The sequence below is a fragment of the Arachis ipaensis genome, chromosome B4 (genome assembly GCF_059453495.1).
Source record: "Arachis ipaensis isolate K30076 ecotype BB chromosome B4, ASM5945349v1, whole genome shotgun sequence".
NCBI classification, from domain to species: Eukaryota; Viridiplantae; Streptophyta; class Magnoliopsida; order Fabales; family Fabaceae; genus Arachis; species Arachis ipaensis.
In genome coordinates, this window is record NC_142439.1 from 6,293,638 (window position 1) to 6,314,352 (window position 20,715).

The following is a 20,715-nucleotide window of genomic DNA, read 5'->3' on the forward strand; positions in this document are numbered from 1 at the left end:
GGATGCCGTTAGAATGGGTAGGGCTTTAGTTGCTGATCCTGTGAAGCATGGTGTAGTGTATGTTGTTGATGGTTACAGAGAAGGTAATGGGGTTGAAATCACATCAACGGATCCAGATTATGTCCCAAATGAAGGCGAAGATAGTACTCTGATAGAAGTAGAAGTCGATTCTGAGTCAGAACCTTCAACTGAGGAGGATAGGTTTGAGGACAGTGCTGATGATGGTGAACATGAGGATTATTTTGGGTTCGATGTAGAGGATGGTGTTGATGGTGGGCAATCAAATGCGTTTGGTGGGATCAATGGCCCGCTAAATCAAGAAGGGACAACAGATAAGGGTGCTGGTGATAATGAAGCTGCTGGAGAGATGGATGAAGAAATTGGGGACATTTTGGATGGTTATGAAACTGAAGACATAGATAGTTACGAGGGAGATTCTGATGACATGATTAAGAAAAAAAGGTTTCCTAAGTATGATGAGGCAGAAATGTGTAGAGAGTATGAGTTTAAGGTTGGGTTGGAGTTCAAAACACTGTCCCAGTTTAAAGATGCAATTAAGGAGCATGCCTTATTGAATGGGAGAGATATTAGGTACAAGAAGAACGACAAATTGAGGTGTAGAGTAGTGTGTAATGGACAAAAAGGAAAGTGCAAGTGGATTTGCTTTGCAAGTAAGGTAGGAGGATCTGATTGTTTTAGGATAAAAACCTTGAAAGGTAAGCATACCTGTGGGAGGAGTTATACTGGTAGGCTTGCTTCTAGTGAGTGGATATAAAAAAAGATTGTCAACAACATTAGTCGTGGAGAAGATATGCGGCTGGCCACTATTATTCAAGCAATTCAGGATAAATATATGGCAAATGTTAGTGTTGGAAAGGCTTACTGGGCAAGGAGAAAAGCAAGGGAAGAAGTACATGGAAGGGCCATATTACAATATGCCAAGTTGAGGGATTATTGTGCTGAGATTTTAAGGGCAAATACGGGGTCCAAGCTTAATATTATGGTGGATAGGCCATCTTTAACTCACCAACGCCGATTCATGAGGATGTACATGTGCCTGGATTCGGTGAAGCAGGGCTTCTTGGCTGGTTGTAGGCCGATCATAGGAGTGGATGGGTGTCACTTGAAAGGGGACCATGGTCAACAATTACTAGTTGCAGTAGGGAGGGATCCTAATGACAATTACTTTCCAATTGCGGTTGCAGCGGTGGAAGCGGAAACAAAGGACAGCTGGGGATGGTTTATTGATTTGTTGTTGGATGATATCGGCTCTGCAAGAAGATGGGTTTTCATGTCAGATCAACAAAAAGTAAGGATAATAGGACTTGTGATAGTAAATATGTCATTGAACAATATGAATTATGACTCTAACTATGTCACTGAACAAGCATTGTTCTTGGCTGATTGAATATTGCTACAAGTTTTTGGCTGATTGAATAATCATTGTTCTAACTATGATTCTAACTATGTCATTGAATATTGTTTTTTTTTTGGCTGATTGAATATTGCTACAAATTTTTGGCTGATTGAATAATCATTGTTCTAACTATGATTCTAACTATGTCATTGAATATTGTTCTTAGCTGCTTTTTTTTTTATATATATATAGGGATTGATGCAAGTTTTTGCTGAGATGGAACCTTCTATTGAGCATAGATTATGTTTAAGGCATCTCTATGCCAACTGTAAGAAGGCATATGGTGGAGGGACAGTTTTGAGGGATCTAATCCTATCCATTGCTAAAGCCACCTATGAGGAAGAGTGGGAGAGAAGAATGAATCTGCTCAAGGAAAAAAATAGAGATTGTTATGATAAACTGATTGGAGTGGACCCAAAGTTGTGGACAAAGAGCCATTTCACGTTTATGGCAAAGAGTGATATGCTAATGAATAACATATCGGAGGCTTTCAATGGCAGGATTCTTGAGGCAAGAGACAAGCCCATTCTGACGATGTTTGAGTGGATTAGATGCTACTGGATGTCAAGATTTGCAGAGAAGAAGAAGAAGGCTGAGAAGTATGAAGGATCCATTCTTCCTAAACCCAAAAAGAGGTTGGATGTCATTGCAACAAGAAGTATGGAATGGCAAGCTAGATGGGCAAGCGATCTGAAATTTGAGGTACATCACAAAAATAGGATGATCATGGAAAGGTTTGTGGTGGAAAGGTTTGCAACACATAGACCTCACGGATGATTGAAGCTTTTAGGGTTATGTAGCTCCTCCTACTATGGATGTATGTAGGGCTTTTTTGTGTATTTTAGTCTACTGTGGAAGTATTTTGGTATTGGGAACATAACTTTTTTAGTTTATTTTGCTTTGTGGTGGACCACTTTTGATAGTTCATTTTAGGTGGAGCATTTATCCTGTCTCTAGTGCAACTTAGATCTACTGAACTTATGTAATGTGTGGAATACTCTAAGGACCACTTTTGTGAATTATATTATGCTAATGATGCATCTCTGATTGGCTGATAGTAGTTGTTTTTAGTTGTGTATATTTTCATTCAATATCACATTATACTTATAGTAGCAAACAAAAAAAAATTCATCCATTCAATCTAAATAATTTAACATACACTTCACAATAACTGCTCTTTTTAAAGCCAACATTGACCACTTCATCAATAAACTTTACCACATAGCACTGCAACTATTAGGGTTACACAACAAAAAAAAAACATCATCTGTATCTTGGTCTGCTTCTTCATGTTTAATCTCCACCTTCAACCTCTCCGTGTCAACACTAAGTCTATCAACCACTGTTGTAAAAATCGGACCGGACCGGCCGGTTCAACCGGAAAATCGGTGAACCAGACCTTATACCGGTCCGGTCCGATAATTAGACCGTGTAAGGAAGAGAACCGATACGAACCAATCAGACCCGCCATAAACCGTTGAAAATCGGTCAAACTCGGTCAAGACCGGTCCGACCGAACCGATTGAAAATACAAATTTATTCAAAATGTTGGAGGGAGGGTTCGAAACCCTAACCTCAAAGCACTATGACACAGTCACAACCGCTAGGCTGTTATGCTTCTTATACATTTATACGCAAATTATAATATATATATATATATATATATATATATATATATATATATATATCTTTTATCAACTAATCTACTTTTATTTTATTTTTTTTATTTTAGTTATAAATTTGATCTTTTTAATTATATTTTTATTTAAAAATAATTATAAATTCACTTATTCTTTTTTTTTCATAATTATATAATATATATTAATATTATTTTTTTAATAAATACTTGTAATATATAATAGTATAATAGATATAAACTAATTAATAAATTATTGAAATTTAAAAATAATATTTATTTTAATACAAAAAACAAAATAAAAATATTTATGATAGAATAAAAATAACAAAATACTTATTATTCCTGTTTCATATTATTTTAAAATAATTTAATATTCTTAAAATGTTAGTGGAAATATGTATTTTAAATTTTTAGTTATTTTTTATTTATATAGGACCGGGTTAAACGGTTCAACCAGTGACTCACCGGTTGAACCAGTAACCCAGTGACCCAGTAACCTGACCGGTTCGATCACCGGTTCGGTTCTGACAACTATGCTATCAACCCTTCTTTCTTGTGCATTTTCACCCCTAATTTCACCCTCTACCTGACCAGAGTGATACTGTGAAGACAATAAGCAAGCATCACGAACCTTCTTTTCTTCATCAACCCACTCAAAAAATTTGCATCTTCTACTTGGGCAAGACATGAACCTTCTGTTTGGATTCTTGGGTGTATTAGAACTTTTCAGAATCAGAGAGTCTCCACAGAAGCAACGACTCCTCCTCTCCTTCTGCTTCAACCACTCACCTTTCATATCATCTTCATTGTCAATCCACTCGAAAAAACTGCACCTTGGCACTCGTCCACAAGCTACATACCTCCTTCCATGGCTGGCCACTTCAGAAGAAGACAGAACAACAACTGCCTCCCCACAGTAACACAAATGTCTTTTCTTGTTGAGAGTTCTTGAACTCGATATTCTCGAAGAACGTTGGGTGGAATCCATGCAAGATGAGAAACTTTCAGCAAGAAATCAGAAGAAAGGGAGAAGAGGAGAACGATGAACAGAATATGATTCTGGTGTTTCAGGATAGGCCAAGGATTATGTAGGGTTAGACACAAGGGTATTTTCGTAACTTTAACAGAGGTCAACGTTTTATTTAACGTTGACTGCGACTAAGGACCCAATTAAAACAAAAAAATTGGTATAGGGACTCAATTAAAAGGAAAAAAACTATAGGGACCTAATTAAAAATTCGGCCAAACTATAGGGACTAACAGAGTAATTAAACCATAAATTTACTCATAACATTCATAAATTCATACGCATAACATCGATAATTTCGTATTAATAACATTCATAATTTTGTACTCATAATATTCATAATTTCATACATATGATGTCTATAATTAATAAATTTTTATAATTAATATTACCAAATTTTAACTATGTGTCTTATTGTATTTTTTAAATTATCTCATATGTGCATTAATAGGTCATGATTTTATTATTTTAATATTTTTTATTTAATATTCATATGTATGCTTATTTATTGATTTTAATATGACGAGTTAATAATTATTTTTAAAAATTTATTTTTTAATTTTTTTATATCTTATTTTATATTTTTTCTTTTCTAATAGTTTATATGTAAAATATGAGTTGTACAGTAGAAGTTGTTAAAATTTTTAAATTTAACCTCCATAATTCCTGCAGGAAAATTGCATTTTAATTGGTAATAATGTGAGTGAGGAATTTTAGGGATTTAATTTGGAAGAAACTGAAATTGATTTTGGAAAGAACATTAATGACTTCAAGCACGCAGAAAAATAGTAGGTGATAAGGAGAGTAAGTGATAAGAAGGTGTATATCACTTGCTTATCAAGAGAATGAGAATTTTTATACGACTTTTTTATATTATAATTAATTTTTGGCTACCTAGCACTCCTCTCTATATGTCTCGAGCTCTTTTGTTCCCGATTTTATACCTTTTTTAGGTATCCATTAAGGCATTTATCGCTTCAGATGTACATTTTGTTTCTAATGATTTTTCGTTTCGCTAAGTAACATTGTCTTTTATTATTATGTTTGTGTAACGTTCGAAACTAGATAGTAAGTTTTCTGATTATCTGTTCTTGTCCAGAATAGTGCCCTAACTCAGATTTCTTGACTTTCGGCCTTTTCATGTATACGCGAGTTTTGATGGATCAAGACCCAATTTGATTTTTTGGTTTTTTGGGCACCAAAAATTTTGAGGAGCCTTTTCAGTTTCTTCAGGCAGTTGTAACTTCTTCACAGTTTTTAAACCGTCAGCTTTATTTTGCATTTCTCTCGCTTATCATCAATCAATCTCACATTTAATTCTACTAGTGGGAACTTCTAGTTTCACTTCTTTTTCCATTCTCAACTTTATTTCGAAAATCATTTCTCTCCCTCTCTTTCGACTGAAAAATCCCCCATTTCCTCTCGTATGCGTCGAGCGTTCAGGGTTCTCTTTTCTTCTTCTTTTGGTGGTTGCTCAATCATACCTAGGTAAGAGAAGAGAACTAGTCTTTTCAATGTTCTTCTTTTCTTGTTTTTCTATTTGTGGTCTCAGAGTTGATTTATGGATGGAATTTTTTCTTCCTCTTATTGCTCTTTGAATGTATTGTGACTTTATTTACTTCATTTTCTGTTGCGCTGCTTATTTCGAGTATTTTGGTTATTTTGAGTAATCAGTCGTTTTAGTAGAGGTACCACTGTTTAGTTTTTCCTACTTCAATGTTCCAGTAATTTTAGGTTTTTCCCTCTTTCCTGGAAATTACAGTGTGTTTGTTCTTTAGAGGAATGTAGAAATTTTTTCTCTTTGTGATTTAGTGGTGGTGCCCTTGTAGGTATATCCAAGATGCCGAGAAAGAAAGTAATAGCCTCTCGTGAGCGAGTTGGGACATCATCCTCAGGACCGCTTCCACGACCTATCTCGACTCGGCGAGTGAATCTCCACTCTTGGGTTTCTGAGGAGGTAAAGTCTATTCCTTCCACAGTTAACCAGGATGAATTAGATTCCCAGCGAGAAGCTAGGTCATCTTTAATTTTGATTTATGGATCTTACACGTTCTTTCTGTTCCTCACAAGAATGACTGTCTTTGTCACTACAACAAACATACGGGCTTGCAACCTGATTGGCTGTAGATGTACGAGATTTTCTTTATCCGCCTTGGAGTTCATCTTTCTTTTACCGACTTTCAGTGGGACATCCTGGGATATACTAAATGTACCCCTTCTCAGTTTTATCCAAACACTTGGGCCATCATTCGAGGATTTGAGCTTATGTGCTCCTTCTTAGGATTGGAAGCCTCCTATAGAATTTTTTTTCTACTTTTTTAACTTGACAATGCCTTTTAGTTTTCAGGATCGTGGCTTCATCTCCTTTCGTGGTAACCCGAATAGGAGGATTTTCAACATATTTGAAGAATCCTATCAGGGTTTTAAATAGAGATTTTTAAAAATAGAGAGAGTGGAGGGGATTACACTGTTTTTTATGACTTTGAGAAATGAAAAAAGATTTAATTTGTATTGGAAGTTTAATGTTTCTTCTCCCAAGATTCAATTACAAGGTGTTAATGCTTTCGAGTTCACGAGCATCCAAATACTTTTAGAACTCTAGAATCCTCTTAGTCTTCGTGCTATTTTGGCTGACGAGCATGCTGCTCGAAATGCTATTGGTAAATTTTGTACTCTTTTTGCCTTCTCTTTTTTGTTTCTTTATCTTACCTTTGAACGACCTTATGCTTTCTTTTTGTAGTTGACATGGTCGTCGGCTTAGAAGCTATTATAGCAATGAGGAGGAGGTTAGCCTCTTTTGATCCTAGCCACATTGTGAACCTGGGAGGACGGAGATGGGGTTTCTTTTTCTGCCACTTTAAGCAGCATACCTCCCCCTCCAAAATTTTACTCAGGAGCGGATCCCAAAGTTCATGATGTTGATGACCTTTCTCTCTTCAATTCTCATAAAAGAAAAAACAAAAGAAAGGAAAAGGACAAGTTGAAGTAGAAGAAGTCCCTCCTCCAACCTCCTTTGGTTGTATTTTGAAAAAAGAGTTTCAAGCTCCAGAATTCATTGATGAATATCTGTTGACCGAGGTGACTAAGTCGGGCTTAGCCAAGCTTCCCCTTGAAGAAACCTTACCTCGTGTCCAGAGAATGTTACTTCGATCGGCCACTTATATTAGGGATGCTAAGAAAGAGATTGCTATTTTCCGATCTGAGGTTTCAGAGCATGAGAATGAGTTGAAGGAGGTTAAGTCGGAGGCTTAGAGTTTAAGAAAATCTCTAGCTACCCTTAAAGAAGAAAAGGAGAACATTCAAGCCAAAGTTAAGACTTTGGAGGAGGCGAAAAAAACTTCTGAAGAGAAATACAAGAAGAAAATCTCCGAGCTTATGAAGCATATTGAGGATCTTCCTGCCTCAGCTAAGAAAGCAGAACAAGCTGCCATTGTTTGATGTCGAGAAGAACATGCTTAAGTAGATTAAACTTTTAGCTTCCAACTTGGATATCTCCGGAGTCGGTGCTTTCAAGAAAGTATTTGATGAAAAGATAGTTAACATAAATTAACTTTCCTTTGTGAAATTTGTCTAAGTTTTTTTTGTGAACAAATCTTTTTTTTTCTATTTTCGTCTTGTTGAAATCGATTTGGTTGTAACAAACTTTTATTTAGGTTGCTACTTGCACTTTAATTGCTTTTAATATTATTTTCCATTTTCTCAGTTTTCAAACGTTATTCTGGGTGCACCTTTTTCGTTATTTATTCTCGGCGTCAACTCACGTAATCAAATTTAAATTATACGATCACTTTTTTACAATTGGTTTATCATATAATGAATTCAGTACAAAAATTCTAAGGTAAAGCCTCATTAAAAACCTAAAGTAATTAGGAAAGAGTGCCTTTTATTAAATATTAAAATACCTAAGAATAGCACTTACTCATACATCCAGTCATCTAAGAATAATACTTCTTCAAGTGAATAACATTCCACGTCTTCGGGACCTCGGAACCTTCCACGCTTTCTAACTTATAAGCCCCTTTGCCTAGACTCCCCTTGATTCTGAAGGGTCATTTCCATGTGGGAGTCAGCTTTCCTTAGGTACCCGAGACTCCAATGTCAGCTTGTCTTAGCATAAGATCGCAAATCTGGAAACACCTAGGCTTAACTTTGGTGTTATACCTCTTTACAATCCTTTGCTTTAAGGCTTGTTCACCTAAGTTGGTTGTGGATCTTACTTCATCAATGAGATCTAAGTCGGGGTGACTTTCCATTCCTCCGAGAAGTAGCCATGGGTTTGGTTCACCGATTTCCACTGGTATCACCGCTTCCTCACCATAGGTAAGTCAGAATGACGTTTTCCTCGTAGAAGATTGGGGTGTAGTATGATAAGATCATAGCACCGTCCATAACTCGTCAGTCCATGATCCCAGGAAGCCATCTAACCTTTTCTTTAAACCTTTAAGGATTATCTTATTTGTGGCCTCAACTTGCCCATTAGCCTGAGGGTGTTCCACTGATACAAACACTTGGTGTATACCGAAGCCGCTTAAGAACTCCTGAAATTTAAAATCTGCAAATTGAGTTCTGTTATCCGTCACTATCACCTCAGGGATCCCAAACTTGTTTAAGATGTCTCTCCACATGAATTTCCGACATTGACATGCTGTTATTTTCAACAATGGTATAGCTTCAATCCACTTAGTGAAATAATCAATTGTCATTATAAAAAATTTAACTTGGCCAGGTCCTTGTGGAAAAAGTCCTAGCAAGTTTACACCCATTTTGCAAAAGGTCTCATCAAAATTATGGAAACGAGCTCCTGAGGTAGAGTTTGATAGAGATTGTCATATACCTGACACTTTAAACGTCTTTTGACATAGTTCATTGCATCTTTTATGATTGTGGGCCAATAGTATCATGCTCTTATGACCTGTGCCAACGACATGCCTCCCATATGGTATCCACAAAACCCTTTATATCTCTCTCGTAACACATAATTTATTTGCTGAGGTTTAAGGCATTTACGTAGGGGGCTATGAAATGCCTCTATTATTTAATTGTCCATTAATTATGGTATACTTTGCTAAACTTTAAACGTAACTTCCTGGCTTCCTTTAGATCATTAGGAAGAATTCCATGCTCTAGATACATGCATATGGGATCTAGCCAGGAAGTGTTATTTTCTACATGGGATACCGTAATATCAGAAATACCTACGAATGGTTCCGAAAGTACTTCCTGAATTAGGCTTTGGTTACCACTACCTGGTTTAGTGCTGGCTAACTTTGATAGGATGTCAGCTTGTGTGTTTTTCTCTCGGAGCACATGCTTAATATAAAATGATTTAAAGTTTGAAATTTTGTTTTGTACCTTCTTGAGATATAATTATAAGAGTAGGTCTCGTGCTTGATACTATCCATTAACTTGAGAGGTTACAATTTGGGAATCATTGAACACCATGAGCTCCGTTACCCCAACCTTGTATGCTAACGCTAATCCTGCAATTAAGACTTCATATTCAGCTTGATTGTTTGAAATTGAGAAATCAAACTTAATGGAGATTTCAATGACCGAATCTTCTCCCTTAGTCAGGATATTCATGCACCTCCAAATTTCGTATTCAAAGCCCCATCAATATGGAGTTCCCAGGTTGGGAGTTCGAGAGTAGAATAGGTCATATCGGCCAGAAAATCTACCGTTGCTAGTGCTTTTATAGCAGAGCATGGTTCGTATTGTATATCAAATTGCGATAACTCTATCGATCAACTCATCATCCGACTGCCAAATCTGATTTTTGCAAAAAAAAAATTTATCAGTTGGTCAGTTCGTACAATTATTAAGTAACTTTGAAAATATTTTCTTAACCAACGTGCTGATGATAAAAGTGCAAAAACAAGTTTTTCTAATTTTGAGTATCTTAATTCGGGACTTTGGAGGACCCTACTAATAAAATGCACAGGTCACTGTTGTTTGCTGTCCCCTTCCAATACTAAAACTGAAGCTACAGATTCATCGGTGATGGATAAGTACAAATATAACGGCTTTCTGGGCTCCAGCTTTGCTAGGACAAGAGGAGAGGATAACAAAGTTTTAAAGTTTTTGAAGGCATCCTCACACTCCTTCGTCAATTCAAAAGTAACTCATTTTCTTATTAAATTAAAGAAAGGCTTTGCCTTTTCGACTGAGGCCCCTAAAAACCTCGACAAAGCGGGCAGACGACCTGTAAGCCTTTGCACTTCTTTGAAGCTTTTAGGGCTTGACATATCCAAAATAGCTTGACATTTTTCAGGGTTAGCTTCAATATCTTTTTGGGTTACCATAAACCCGAGAAACTTTTCTCCCCACACATCAAATGCACACTTGAATGGGTTCAACCTCATCTTATAAAGTTGGAGGCAATAAAAAGTTTCTCGCAAATCAGCAATCGAGTCAGCATCTGTTTTGGTTTTTATCAACATATCGTCGACATAAACCTCCAAATTTCTTTCAACTTGCTCCTTGAACACTTTAGCCATCAATCTTTGATAAGTGGCTCCTATATTTTTTAAACCAAAAGATATTACAGTATAATAGTAAATACCTTCTAGAGTAATAAAAGCAGTTTTATCTTCATCTGGTCGATGCATTGGAATTTGGTTGTAACCGCTATATGCATCTAAAAAACTTAATATCCGATAACCAGATGAAGAATCAATCATATTCTCAATGTCAGGTAAAGAAAAACAGTCTTTGGGGCAAGGTTTATTTAAATCAGTGTATTCTACATACATTCACAATTTTTCGTTGGACTTTTTTTTACCATTACAACATTGGACAACCGTGTTGAATATGTGAGTTTTCTAATAAAACCAGCATTCAATAACCCTTGGACTTGCCTCTTGACCTCGTCAACTCGATCTTGTGACATCTTACGACGTCATTGTGCAACCGGCTTGTGAGTAGGGTCAATAGCAAGGCGGTGGGACATGAACGTAGGATCAATGCCTGAATATCAAATGGTTCCCATGCGAACAGATTGATATTACTTCTCAAGAAATCTTAGAGTTCCGACTTCAGGGAATAGGGCAAGTCTTTATTGATCAATATGTATTTTTCCGCATCATCCCCAATTTGAAATTTTTTCAAGTTCTCATTAGACTCAGGTCTCGGTTTTTCTTGAATTTAGAAATCCAAATTCACTAGAAATATACCCGTAGACTCACTTGCTTTATCTCTCAGGGTCAAACTTGCATTGTTAGATTTGATAGCCGCTACCCGATCTCCACAGATTGTTGCAACCTGTCCTTTGAACGTTAGATACTTCATGATAGAAAACTTTGTTGAAATGAACGCAAAGATCATTAAGCGTTTTTTGTCTGAGAGTCACATTATACGCCGTTAAATCTTTCAAAATGACGAATTCTGCTTGTACAACCCGAGTTTCAGATCCCTCTCCTATTATAAAGAAGAGGTTGATAGCTCCATGAGGCTTGATATAATGGTCCCCCAAACCCACTACCCCAGGTAACTATGGTTTGAGATGTTGATCTTTAAGGCCCAACGCATCAAATGCATTTTTGAACAACAAATTTGAGTGTGTCCCTGTATCTACTAAGATTCTTCTCACAATTCTGTTACCTAACAAAGTTTTGACCACCAAAGGCTCATCATCTTCTAGTGTTGCATATTGAAAATTCTCAGCAATAAATTGGACAATTGAAAAATTCTATATTTTCAGGACAACTTACATCCTTAGCATCCTTTTTTACTGCATTTCTAGGTTTTATTGAACCATTTTTTTCACGACTATATTTACCACTACTTGTGCAGTAGGATCCTGGTTCTCACTAGGTTTGGTGTTTCTGGGATTTTGGCTTCTCGGTCCTCATTGTCGTTATGCCGTCGAGGCGTCCTAATGTGTTGGACGATTTTCGGAAACTTTTTTTTTGGATGACTTGTTTCAAAGCATCCTTCAAATTTATATAGTCTTTCGTTTTGTGACCATATGACTTATGGTAATCCTAATATTGTGATTTATTCAAGGAAGCCCTTGGCCTTATTTGTTTGGCTTTAGAAAGTATGCCCTTATGCGACACCTAGTGAAAAACCTCGGTCAATGATGCGACTAGAGGTGCGTAAGTGGAGAACTTGCCCACTCGAAGAGTTAACGGCTTTGGTATTGTTTGTCTTGAGTTTGTGGCCTTATTAGGTGATGGAGATGGGTTCTTCCATTTAGTCAAGACTATTCTGGTGACATCCCTGTCTCTCATGTATTCCAAAATAATTTGGTAGATTTTCTCTGTAGATTTGACATCTTTAGAACTGAGATGTCTCCAGAAGTCGCCCTCAAGCAACCCAGCTATAAGGCAAAGACACACAACTTCGGGAGTTGGTGTGTTAACCTCCAAATGTACTTTATTGAAACGGTCCAGGTAATCCTAGATACTTTCCCCGACCCTTTGTTCTATATCGAGCAGTGAGATAAGATGCTTAGCCTGGGTTCGCCTCATGGTAAAGTGAGCAAGAAATTTAATTTTGATATCATGAAATGAGAATATTGAACCAAAGGGTAAAGTATTAAACCATGTCATCGCTGGTCTAGATAGTGTAATCGAAAATGCCTTACATCTTATGGCATTCCCTACCCCTTCTAGGTTCATGCGTGCTTCAAAGGCATCGATATGCTCATAAGGATTTGTTTTGCCCTCGTATATGTGATCTATTGGTTTGTCAAAATGTTTAGGCAACTTGACTTGAAGAACATGCGAGGCAAATGGGGTTTGCCCCATGATGATGTGCTCTCGAGAATCCATATACCTCTTAGGACTCGGGCTCCTCTGCGGAGTTTTTTTTTTTTTTTTTTTTTTTTAGATTAGGCAAACTGGAAATTGGATCTTCCTCGCCTTTCATACTTCTCATGATCTCGATACCTCCTCTCGCGTCGAGGAGACTCTCTCCTATCTCGTCGCGGCGAGTGATAAGGTCGGTAGCCATCTTCCCTGCTATCACCTCGGAGTCTTTCTGGGGTCCTTTCTTGGCTATTTCTCTATCCCTTAGTCGTATAACTCCGAGATCATGATCGCCAAGATTGTGAGCGCTCAGCTATCTTACACTCTAATTCTTGCATCTGATTACACATTTTTTGCATTGCATGGAAATAATCCAGTGGACCCAAACCAATGAAGTGCCAAGCTCTGGCATCATTATTTTGAGGTTGCTCCAAAACATGGAGGGACTTGATGTTCCTCCGTAAAATTGGGATCAGTTTTACACCCATCTTCGTGAAGCGTTTCCTTGTGAGGGGTATTTCGATCAATAGTTGATTGAATTTTGTGGTCAGCCATGGTGTGAAAAGATTCAAAGGTCCCCACAAACGGCCCTAATGTTCGTACTTTTCGAGTTAGAACGAGATGAGTAGTTCCGGAGAGTCCGACTTGAGCTGTATTCACACTAGATTGGGAAGGTTTTCTGCAAAGATACTCCGATATTTCAGTTAATAGTGTTTGCTAAAGGTAATAATGATATCTATTTTTTCTATATGTCTCGAGCTCTTTTGTTCCTAGTTTTATATTATATATTTTTTGGATATCCGTGAAAAAATTTACCGCCTCGAATATATGTTTTGTTCTTAACGATTTTTCATTTCGTTAAATAACGTTGTCTTCTATTATTATGTTTGTGTAACATTCAAAACTGGATAATAGATTTCCTGATTCTTCATTCTTGTCCAGAACATTCATGTACCCAAATATACATCCTGATTCTTCATTCTTGTCCAAAACATTCATGTACCCAAATATACATTTGGTAATGACAAAAAATTTAAGTTAGATTCACTTCCTTAGCTTGTTTACTACTCAAATCTAAATATATTGTTTATCCAATTTAATTAACCTCAAAATCATCTTTTCCTACATTACTCGTAATAACATTTGAATTTAGAGAAAATTCCATTCTCCTCCCCTGCGAGATGCTAAAATGACACTCCCCTCCCCTCTATTTTATAAATGTACATTCCTCTCCCTTCTAACTTTTAAAAAACCTCCTTTTTAATCCATTTTAAATTTTTTGTGTTAACTAATGTTAACTTTATCTATTTTTAAGAAAAAAAATTATTTTTTGAAAAAATACCCATTAACAAATTTTTTTTATCATTAAAATTTACTTACCAAAATACCCTTTAATAAATTATTCTTTTATTGATTAAATTGTATTTTTACCAAAATATTTTCAAAAAAATTAATAATTAAATTATTTTTTTCTAAGATACCTACCCTTCAATAATTTTTTAATTATTAAATTATGATTTTACTAAAATTTTTGTTAACAATTATTTTTATATTTACTATTAATTTTTTGATATCAATATATATTATTTTAATATTAAATAAAAAAATATTATCACTCTTAATATGTATAACAATTAATATATATTGATATTGAAAAATAATCTTACTAAAATTTTTTATTTAATGTTAAAATAATATATATATATATATATATATTAAAAAATTAATAGTAAAATATAAAAAAAATTGTTAACAAAAATTTTGGTAAAATTATAATTTAATAATTAAAAAATTATTGAAGAGTATTTTAGAGAAAAAATAATATAATTATTTATTTTTTTAAATACAATTTAATCAATAAAAGAATAATTTATTAAAAGATATTTTGATAAGCAAAATTTAATGATAAAAAATAATTTTTTTGTTAATAGGTATTTTTTTTTAAATAATTTATTTTTTCTTAGAAAATGGATAAAATTAACATTAGTTAATACAAAAAGTTTAAAATAGATTAAAGAGGAGGTTTTTTAAAAGTTATAAGGGAGAAGAATATACATTTATAAAATAGAGGGAATGAGAGTGTCATTTTAGCATCTTACAGGAAAGGGGAGTGAAATTTTCTCTTGAATTTAAGATTATATTCCTAACTACTCAAAGCTTCCCGCAGCTAACCACTTTAATTTTCTCCCATCCTAATTACTCGAAGAACAGAGTTATTTATCTTACGAAGTAACAAAGTATTACTGGCAATAGCTGCATAGCAGAGCATAGTGGGACACAGGGAGGCAGCGCATGATGAAAAATTATATAAAATGCACAAGATATTTATTTTCTGCCTTCCTAGTACGTACTGATGAGTGATGATCTCGTCCAATTCATATCTTTTTTACTTTAATAGTTTAATTATTCGAAGCCCAGCATGGAATCGCCTTTATTTATTTATAATTTTTAAAACCATGTTTTTTCTTTTTACCTTTTCACTATTTATTGATTTGTGAGTAGGAGTATCGTGTATGGTGGTCCCATCATTATTGCATCTTATAAATTCTTAGTTCATAGCAAAAATATTTTAAACCTTTCAGATCCCCAAGGGGTGGGTTTGGTTTTGTGGTGTACCTATCGTCATGAACCAATCATGTGATATACCTCTTTAATCTATACAGTAATGTGCATAATAAGCTGACAAAAGTTTAATTTAATTTTGAATTTTAGTAGGTTTTTCCCCCTCATCATTTGGTGGAAACCTTCGAAAATTAAACCTGAAATTAGGGTTTTGTTTGTTTGTTTGTTATGAAAATGACCACCTCCAATAATAATACATCGTTTTCCACAATTTGAGTCCCACTTGCCTTGAGCCTCATATATATTGATCATAGATTCATAGGCATGATGCATGCTTTTTCAACTTTAAAAGCCAATTGCCCTCTTTGCCTTGCAGCCTCATATTCATCATAGCATCTTTTTCAATATTCATAGCTCGTGGCTTCAATCAACTATGTGTACAATTCAAGTACTAAGAGTCACATGAATAAATGAAAAAATCTAACCCACAAAATCAGTTTGTGATTGGAAAATTAAAGACAAGAAACAAAAAAACATATAAACGATCGGCCAACCGCAACATATATATAATTACAATTCTTGAGGCAAAAATAGACAAAATTGAGGTTCAGTAAACTAGAATAGTGGAATAATAAAGAGGGGATAGAGCACAAAAAGAACGGAATAATACGAAAGCAAGATAGAAAGGGGAGACAGAATATTTATATAGATTATAGAGAATATGCTAGCACCATGGTCGCATATAATTATTTAATTGGCAGATTCCACCCTTCTCACCATTTTAAAGAGATTATTTAGCACCACCACATGGGAAAAATTTATAAATAAAATATTTTATTTTTAAATTATGTAAAATCCACGTTAATTCTTGTTAGATGAATGAATATTGGGAGAGAAAGTAGAGAGTGTATTCTGTTATTGATGCAGAAGAATAATGTTTTATTACCTGTACAGTGATATATATAAAAAAATATTATTTATATATTAAAATTTGTCAGTAAAATTAATTATCAATATATTTGTATATAAATATATGAATAATTTAATTTATTTTTATTGTGTATTTATATTCTAATATGTATTTTATACATTTTGATTATATATATATATATATATATATATATATATATATTACTCTGTTGAACTTGAACTTAAAGCAAGACTCACAATCACTATAACTTAACTAATTCTAACTAACTTAATATACCCATCACCCAAACTTGGAGTATGAGTTAACAATTCTTAAAACAAATAAACGAAATTTAACAATAAATCCGACAGACAAAACGTCTTAACTTAAATTATGATTTAATGTAATTACGCCATGAATTAAGGAGTTTTTATTGATGCCTTTTGGATTTTAAAAACTAAAGCGAATGTTAAATTTTTTAAAAAATTAAGTAATTTAAATCTAGAATAATTCTATATGATAAATAAATATTATTATTTTAAATTAATATTTAATCAATAATAATTTATATTTATATTTATTAAAATTTACATAAAAAATATATAATTTATATTTATATTTATCAGAATTTAAAAACATAAACTAATATAATTTATATTTATATTTTTTAAAATTTATACACATAAATTAAAAATTATATTTATTAAAAATAATTTAATATTTATACTAATTAAATAAAGACTAAAAATACTAAAAATACTAGTTTTCAAAAGTTTTTCTTTTTTAATTATATTATTAGTGTTACATAAAATAAATATTAAATGAAAAAAGGGAAAAGACAGAAATATGTCATGTATGACACCTTGATGATCTACAGTTCGAACACAACAGCCAGGTCTAACTTGGGCGCTCAATCTTACGGAAGCCACGCGCCATCGTTTTCCTCTCCACCAATAACCACACGCCACGTAAGCACCAAGTAACAAACCCGTTATTCCGTCCAGGTTCAATGAACCTGCACTCTTTATATGAAAACCCTCTCTTTCCCTCATTTCTTCTCTCTCAAGCTCCATTGAAACATTGCAACAACACAATCATTTCTAGATTTTAGAGCTACCATTTCTTCTTCCATGGCGCTCGCTGTTACTTCCTCCTCTTCTTCTACCGCCGCGTCAACCTCCTTCTTCTCCCGAATTGCTTCCTCCTCCGATCCCAAAGGTGTGCTTTTTATTTTGATCTTTTTTTTTTTTGAATTACTTGTTTAATTGGATTCATTTTTAGGGTTTGACTAATGTCTCAGTGTTTCTATTGTTTTCAGCTCCTCAAATTGGTTCCTTTAAGGTTCCAGAGAGACCAAATGGTTCGTCCGGAGTTGTTAATTTGACCCAAAGACGCTCCTTGGTGATGCGTGTCAACGCCGAGCCTCAACGTAGGGATTCCATTGTTCCTCTTGCTGCGACTATAGCAACTCCTGGTACGTGTTTTCTCTTGCTAGTGGATTGTTTGAGGGGAAAATTTTGAACTTTTCTTTTTGAAATTAGTTAGTTGGTTAGTTACTTGTGCGACTGAGTTAATTGGTATTGGGATTTGCAGAGGTTAGTGAGAAGCAAGACGAGGAAGACTATGAGCAATTGGCGAGAGACCTTGAAAATGCTTCTCCTCTTGAGATAATGGACAAAGCCCTTGAGAAATTTGGCAACGACATCGCTATTGCCTTCAGGTGGGTCGAAATGTTTGATCTTTGCATGGTAATTGATGAGATAGTGTTGAATTTGCTAACTAACATTTTGGAGACTATTACTCTAGCATACATTTCAAGTTGTAATTTGCTACTACTAATTAGGGGAAAAAAGTCAAATGTATCTGGACAATTGTTTTGTAGCCTTTATTGGGAATTTTTTAATCTTTTATACTTTTTTATATATGCTGCCAATAAAAATTCAAAATAGTGATTAATTTTTATTCCCACTTATCAAAATTCTGCAATTTATTGAACTTTTGTTACTTGCCGATAAATATGCTTTTTAGTGTATAAATGTTAAAATCAATTGATGAATTAAATCTTATCATATATCAATATGAATTTAATTTATATATATTTATGAAAGTTTTATATAGACATTTAATCATGTGTTTAGCAAAAGTGTTTGGCTCAGTCCCCATTATTCCATAAGCCTTACCTACTAGCAAATGCAGGCATGATTATAGTGTTTGTCATACAGAACAGTTAAGTTTGGTTGGTATACTCTCTGTAGATATATTTGGACTTGGAGTTTAATGAGTAAGTTTTTTCCTTTTGCAGTGGTGCTGAAGATGTTGCTTTGATTGAGTATGCACATTTGACTGGTCGGCCCTTCAGGGTATTCAGTTTGGACACTGGGAGGTTGAATCCAGAAACTTACAGACTTTTTGATGATGTTGAGAAGCGTTATGGAATTCACATTGAATACATGTTCCCGGATGCTGTTGAGGTTCAGGCCTTAGTAAGGACTAAGGGGCTCTTCTCGTTCTATGAGGATGGCCATCAAGAGTGCTGTCGAGTGAGGAAGGTGAGACCTTTAAGGAGGGCTCTGAAAGGTCTCAAGGCGTGGATAACTGGACAGAGAAAAGACCAGTCTCCTGGTACTAGGTCTGAGATACCTGTTGTCCAGGTTGATCCGGTTTTTGAAGGAATGGATGGTGGAATTGGTAGCCTTGTAAAGTGGAACCCAGTTGCAAACGTGAAAGGCAACGACATATGGACCTTCCTTAGGACCATGAATGTGCCTGTTAATGCGTTGCATTCCCAAGGATATGTTTCAATTGGTTGTGAGCCATGCACGAGGCCAGTTTTACCTGGACAACATGAAAGGGAGGGAAGATGGTGGTGGGAGGATGCCAAAGCTAAGGAGTGTGGTCTTCACAAGGGAAATATAAAACAAGATGCGGCCCAGCTTAATGGAAATGGGGTTGCCCACGAGAACGGCACTGCCACAGATGCCGACATATTTGACACCCAAAATGTGGTTAGCTTGAGCAGGAGTGGAATTGAAAACTTGGCAAAATCAGAGGAACGAAAAGAACCATGGGTTGTTGTTCTGTATGCACCATGGTGCCAATTCTGTCAGGTAAAATCACATTCCTTGAAGCTTAAGTATTCTAATTAAGGCTCTCAGTTTGGTTTATTATTGCTCGAGATTATGATTGTCTAATAGCAAGTTTGTTCTGAACTCTAACAGGCTATGGAGCAATCATATGTTGAGTTGGCAGATAAGCTAGCAGGGTCAGGAGTGAAGGTTGGAAAATTCAGAGCGGATGGTGAGCAGAAAGAATATGCGAAGAGTGAGCTTCAACTGGGAAGCTTTCCCACAATACTCTTGTTCCCAAAACACTCTTCTCGGCCAATCAAGTATCCTTCCGAAAAGAGAGACGTTGATTCTTTGATGGCATTCGTGAATGCCCTCAGATGATGATCATCAACTGAAATGAGTATATTGCTCGATTCATGATCCGTCGAACCATACCGTCAATAAATTTATTCACAGATTTTGGCAATACGGTGGAAGAGTGAAAGTGGGAACTGTAGTTTTGGTAGCAAAACGAATGTTCTCATGGCCTTGGTAAATGGTAATTGGTATCTATGTATACTAGTTTTAGGAAGAAACCTTCCTCAAATTTGAAGTGTATTGTTTGCTCGGCAAGGAGGGATTGATTTACTGTTTTATCCACATTAGCTGTCCTGTTTCCTCTCTTGGTGGTAAGATTTTGCGAGTTTACCTGAGCTCATGCCAAACGAAAATGGTCTAATACTAGTTTCACTTATAGCCATGTATTACTATACTAGTACCAATCAATAAAAAAAAGTATTACTATACTAGTAACAGTTGGTGTGTTTGAAATGATAAGCAGTCTAGAGCATGAGGAAAGTTAATTGTGTAAAAAAGCTATAGGAAGCAGAAACTGAAGTATTTACAGTAATTATCTCTTCCCCATAATTCAAGAGTAAAAACAAATAAATGAAGGTAACAATTTAAAGAAGTGTTGAGCATACAAGTGGTAACTAATGACTAACGGGCTCTTCTAAGGGTCTCAGGGCCCAACTACACTTGCAAACTCTGGATCCCATACAAATTTATTGCAAATTAAATAGAATCGCAGTGTCATGTTGAAAAATTGTGTGGTACAGAAAGCCCAACTCATAATCCTACAGCAACACACGAGTGCTATATTCCTATCCATTATCAATTACAAAAAAGTAACACATGATCATGAAGACATGAACAATATGTATTATGTAGATGTCAAATTAATCTGACAAGTAAAAGATAAAAATCAATTTTCAAAAGCTAAAATTAAATTTATCAAACAAATTGTCAAACTTAAGTCATTTAAAATATTTATAAAATCCTAAAAGCATGAATGAGTAGTAAT

The 20,715-nt window shown here is 35.0% G+C and overlaps 1 protein-coding gene across 1 annotated transcript; it reads left to right on the forward strand.

Annotated features, from left to right (window-relative positions):
* The first annotated feature begins 17,331 nt into the window (after positions 1-17,331).
* LOC107638633 (5'-adenylylsulfate reductase 3, chloroplastic) lies at positions 17,332-20,165 on the forward strand. Its single transcript, XM_016341986.3, has 5 exons — positions 17,332-17,523; positions 17,624-17,779; positions 17,899-18,025; positions 18,608-19,412; positions 19,524-20,165. Exons 1-5 carry the CDS (start codon positions 17,436-17,438, stop codon positions 19,752-19,754), a joined length of 1,407 nt encoding a protein of 468 aa, XP_016197472.1. The 5' UTR covers positions 17,332-17,435; the 3' UTR covers positions 19,755-20,165.
* The last annotated feature ends 550 nt before the right edge of the window (positions 20,166-20,715 follow it).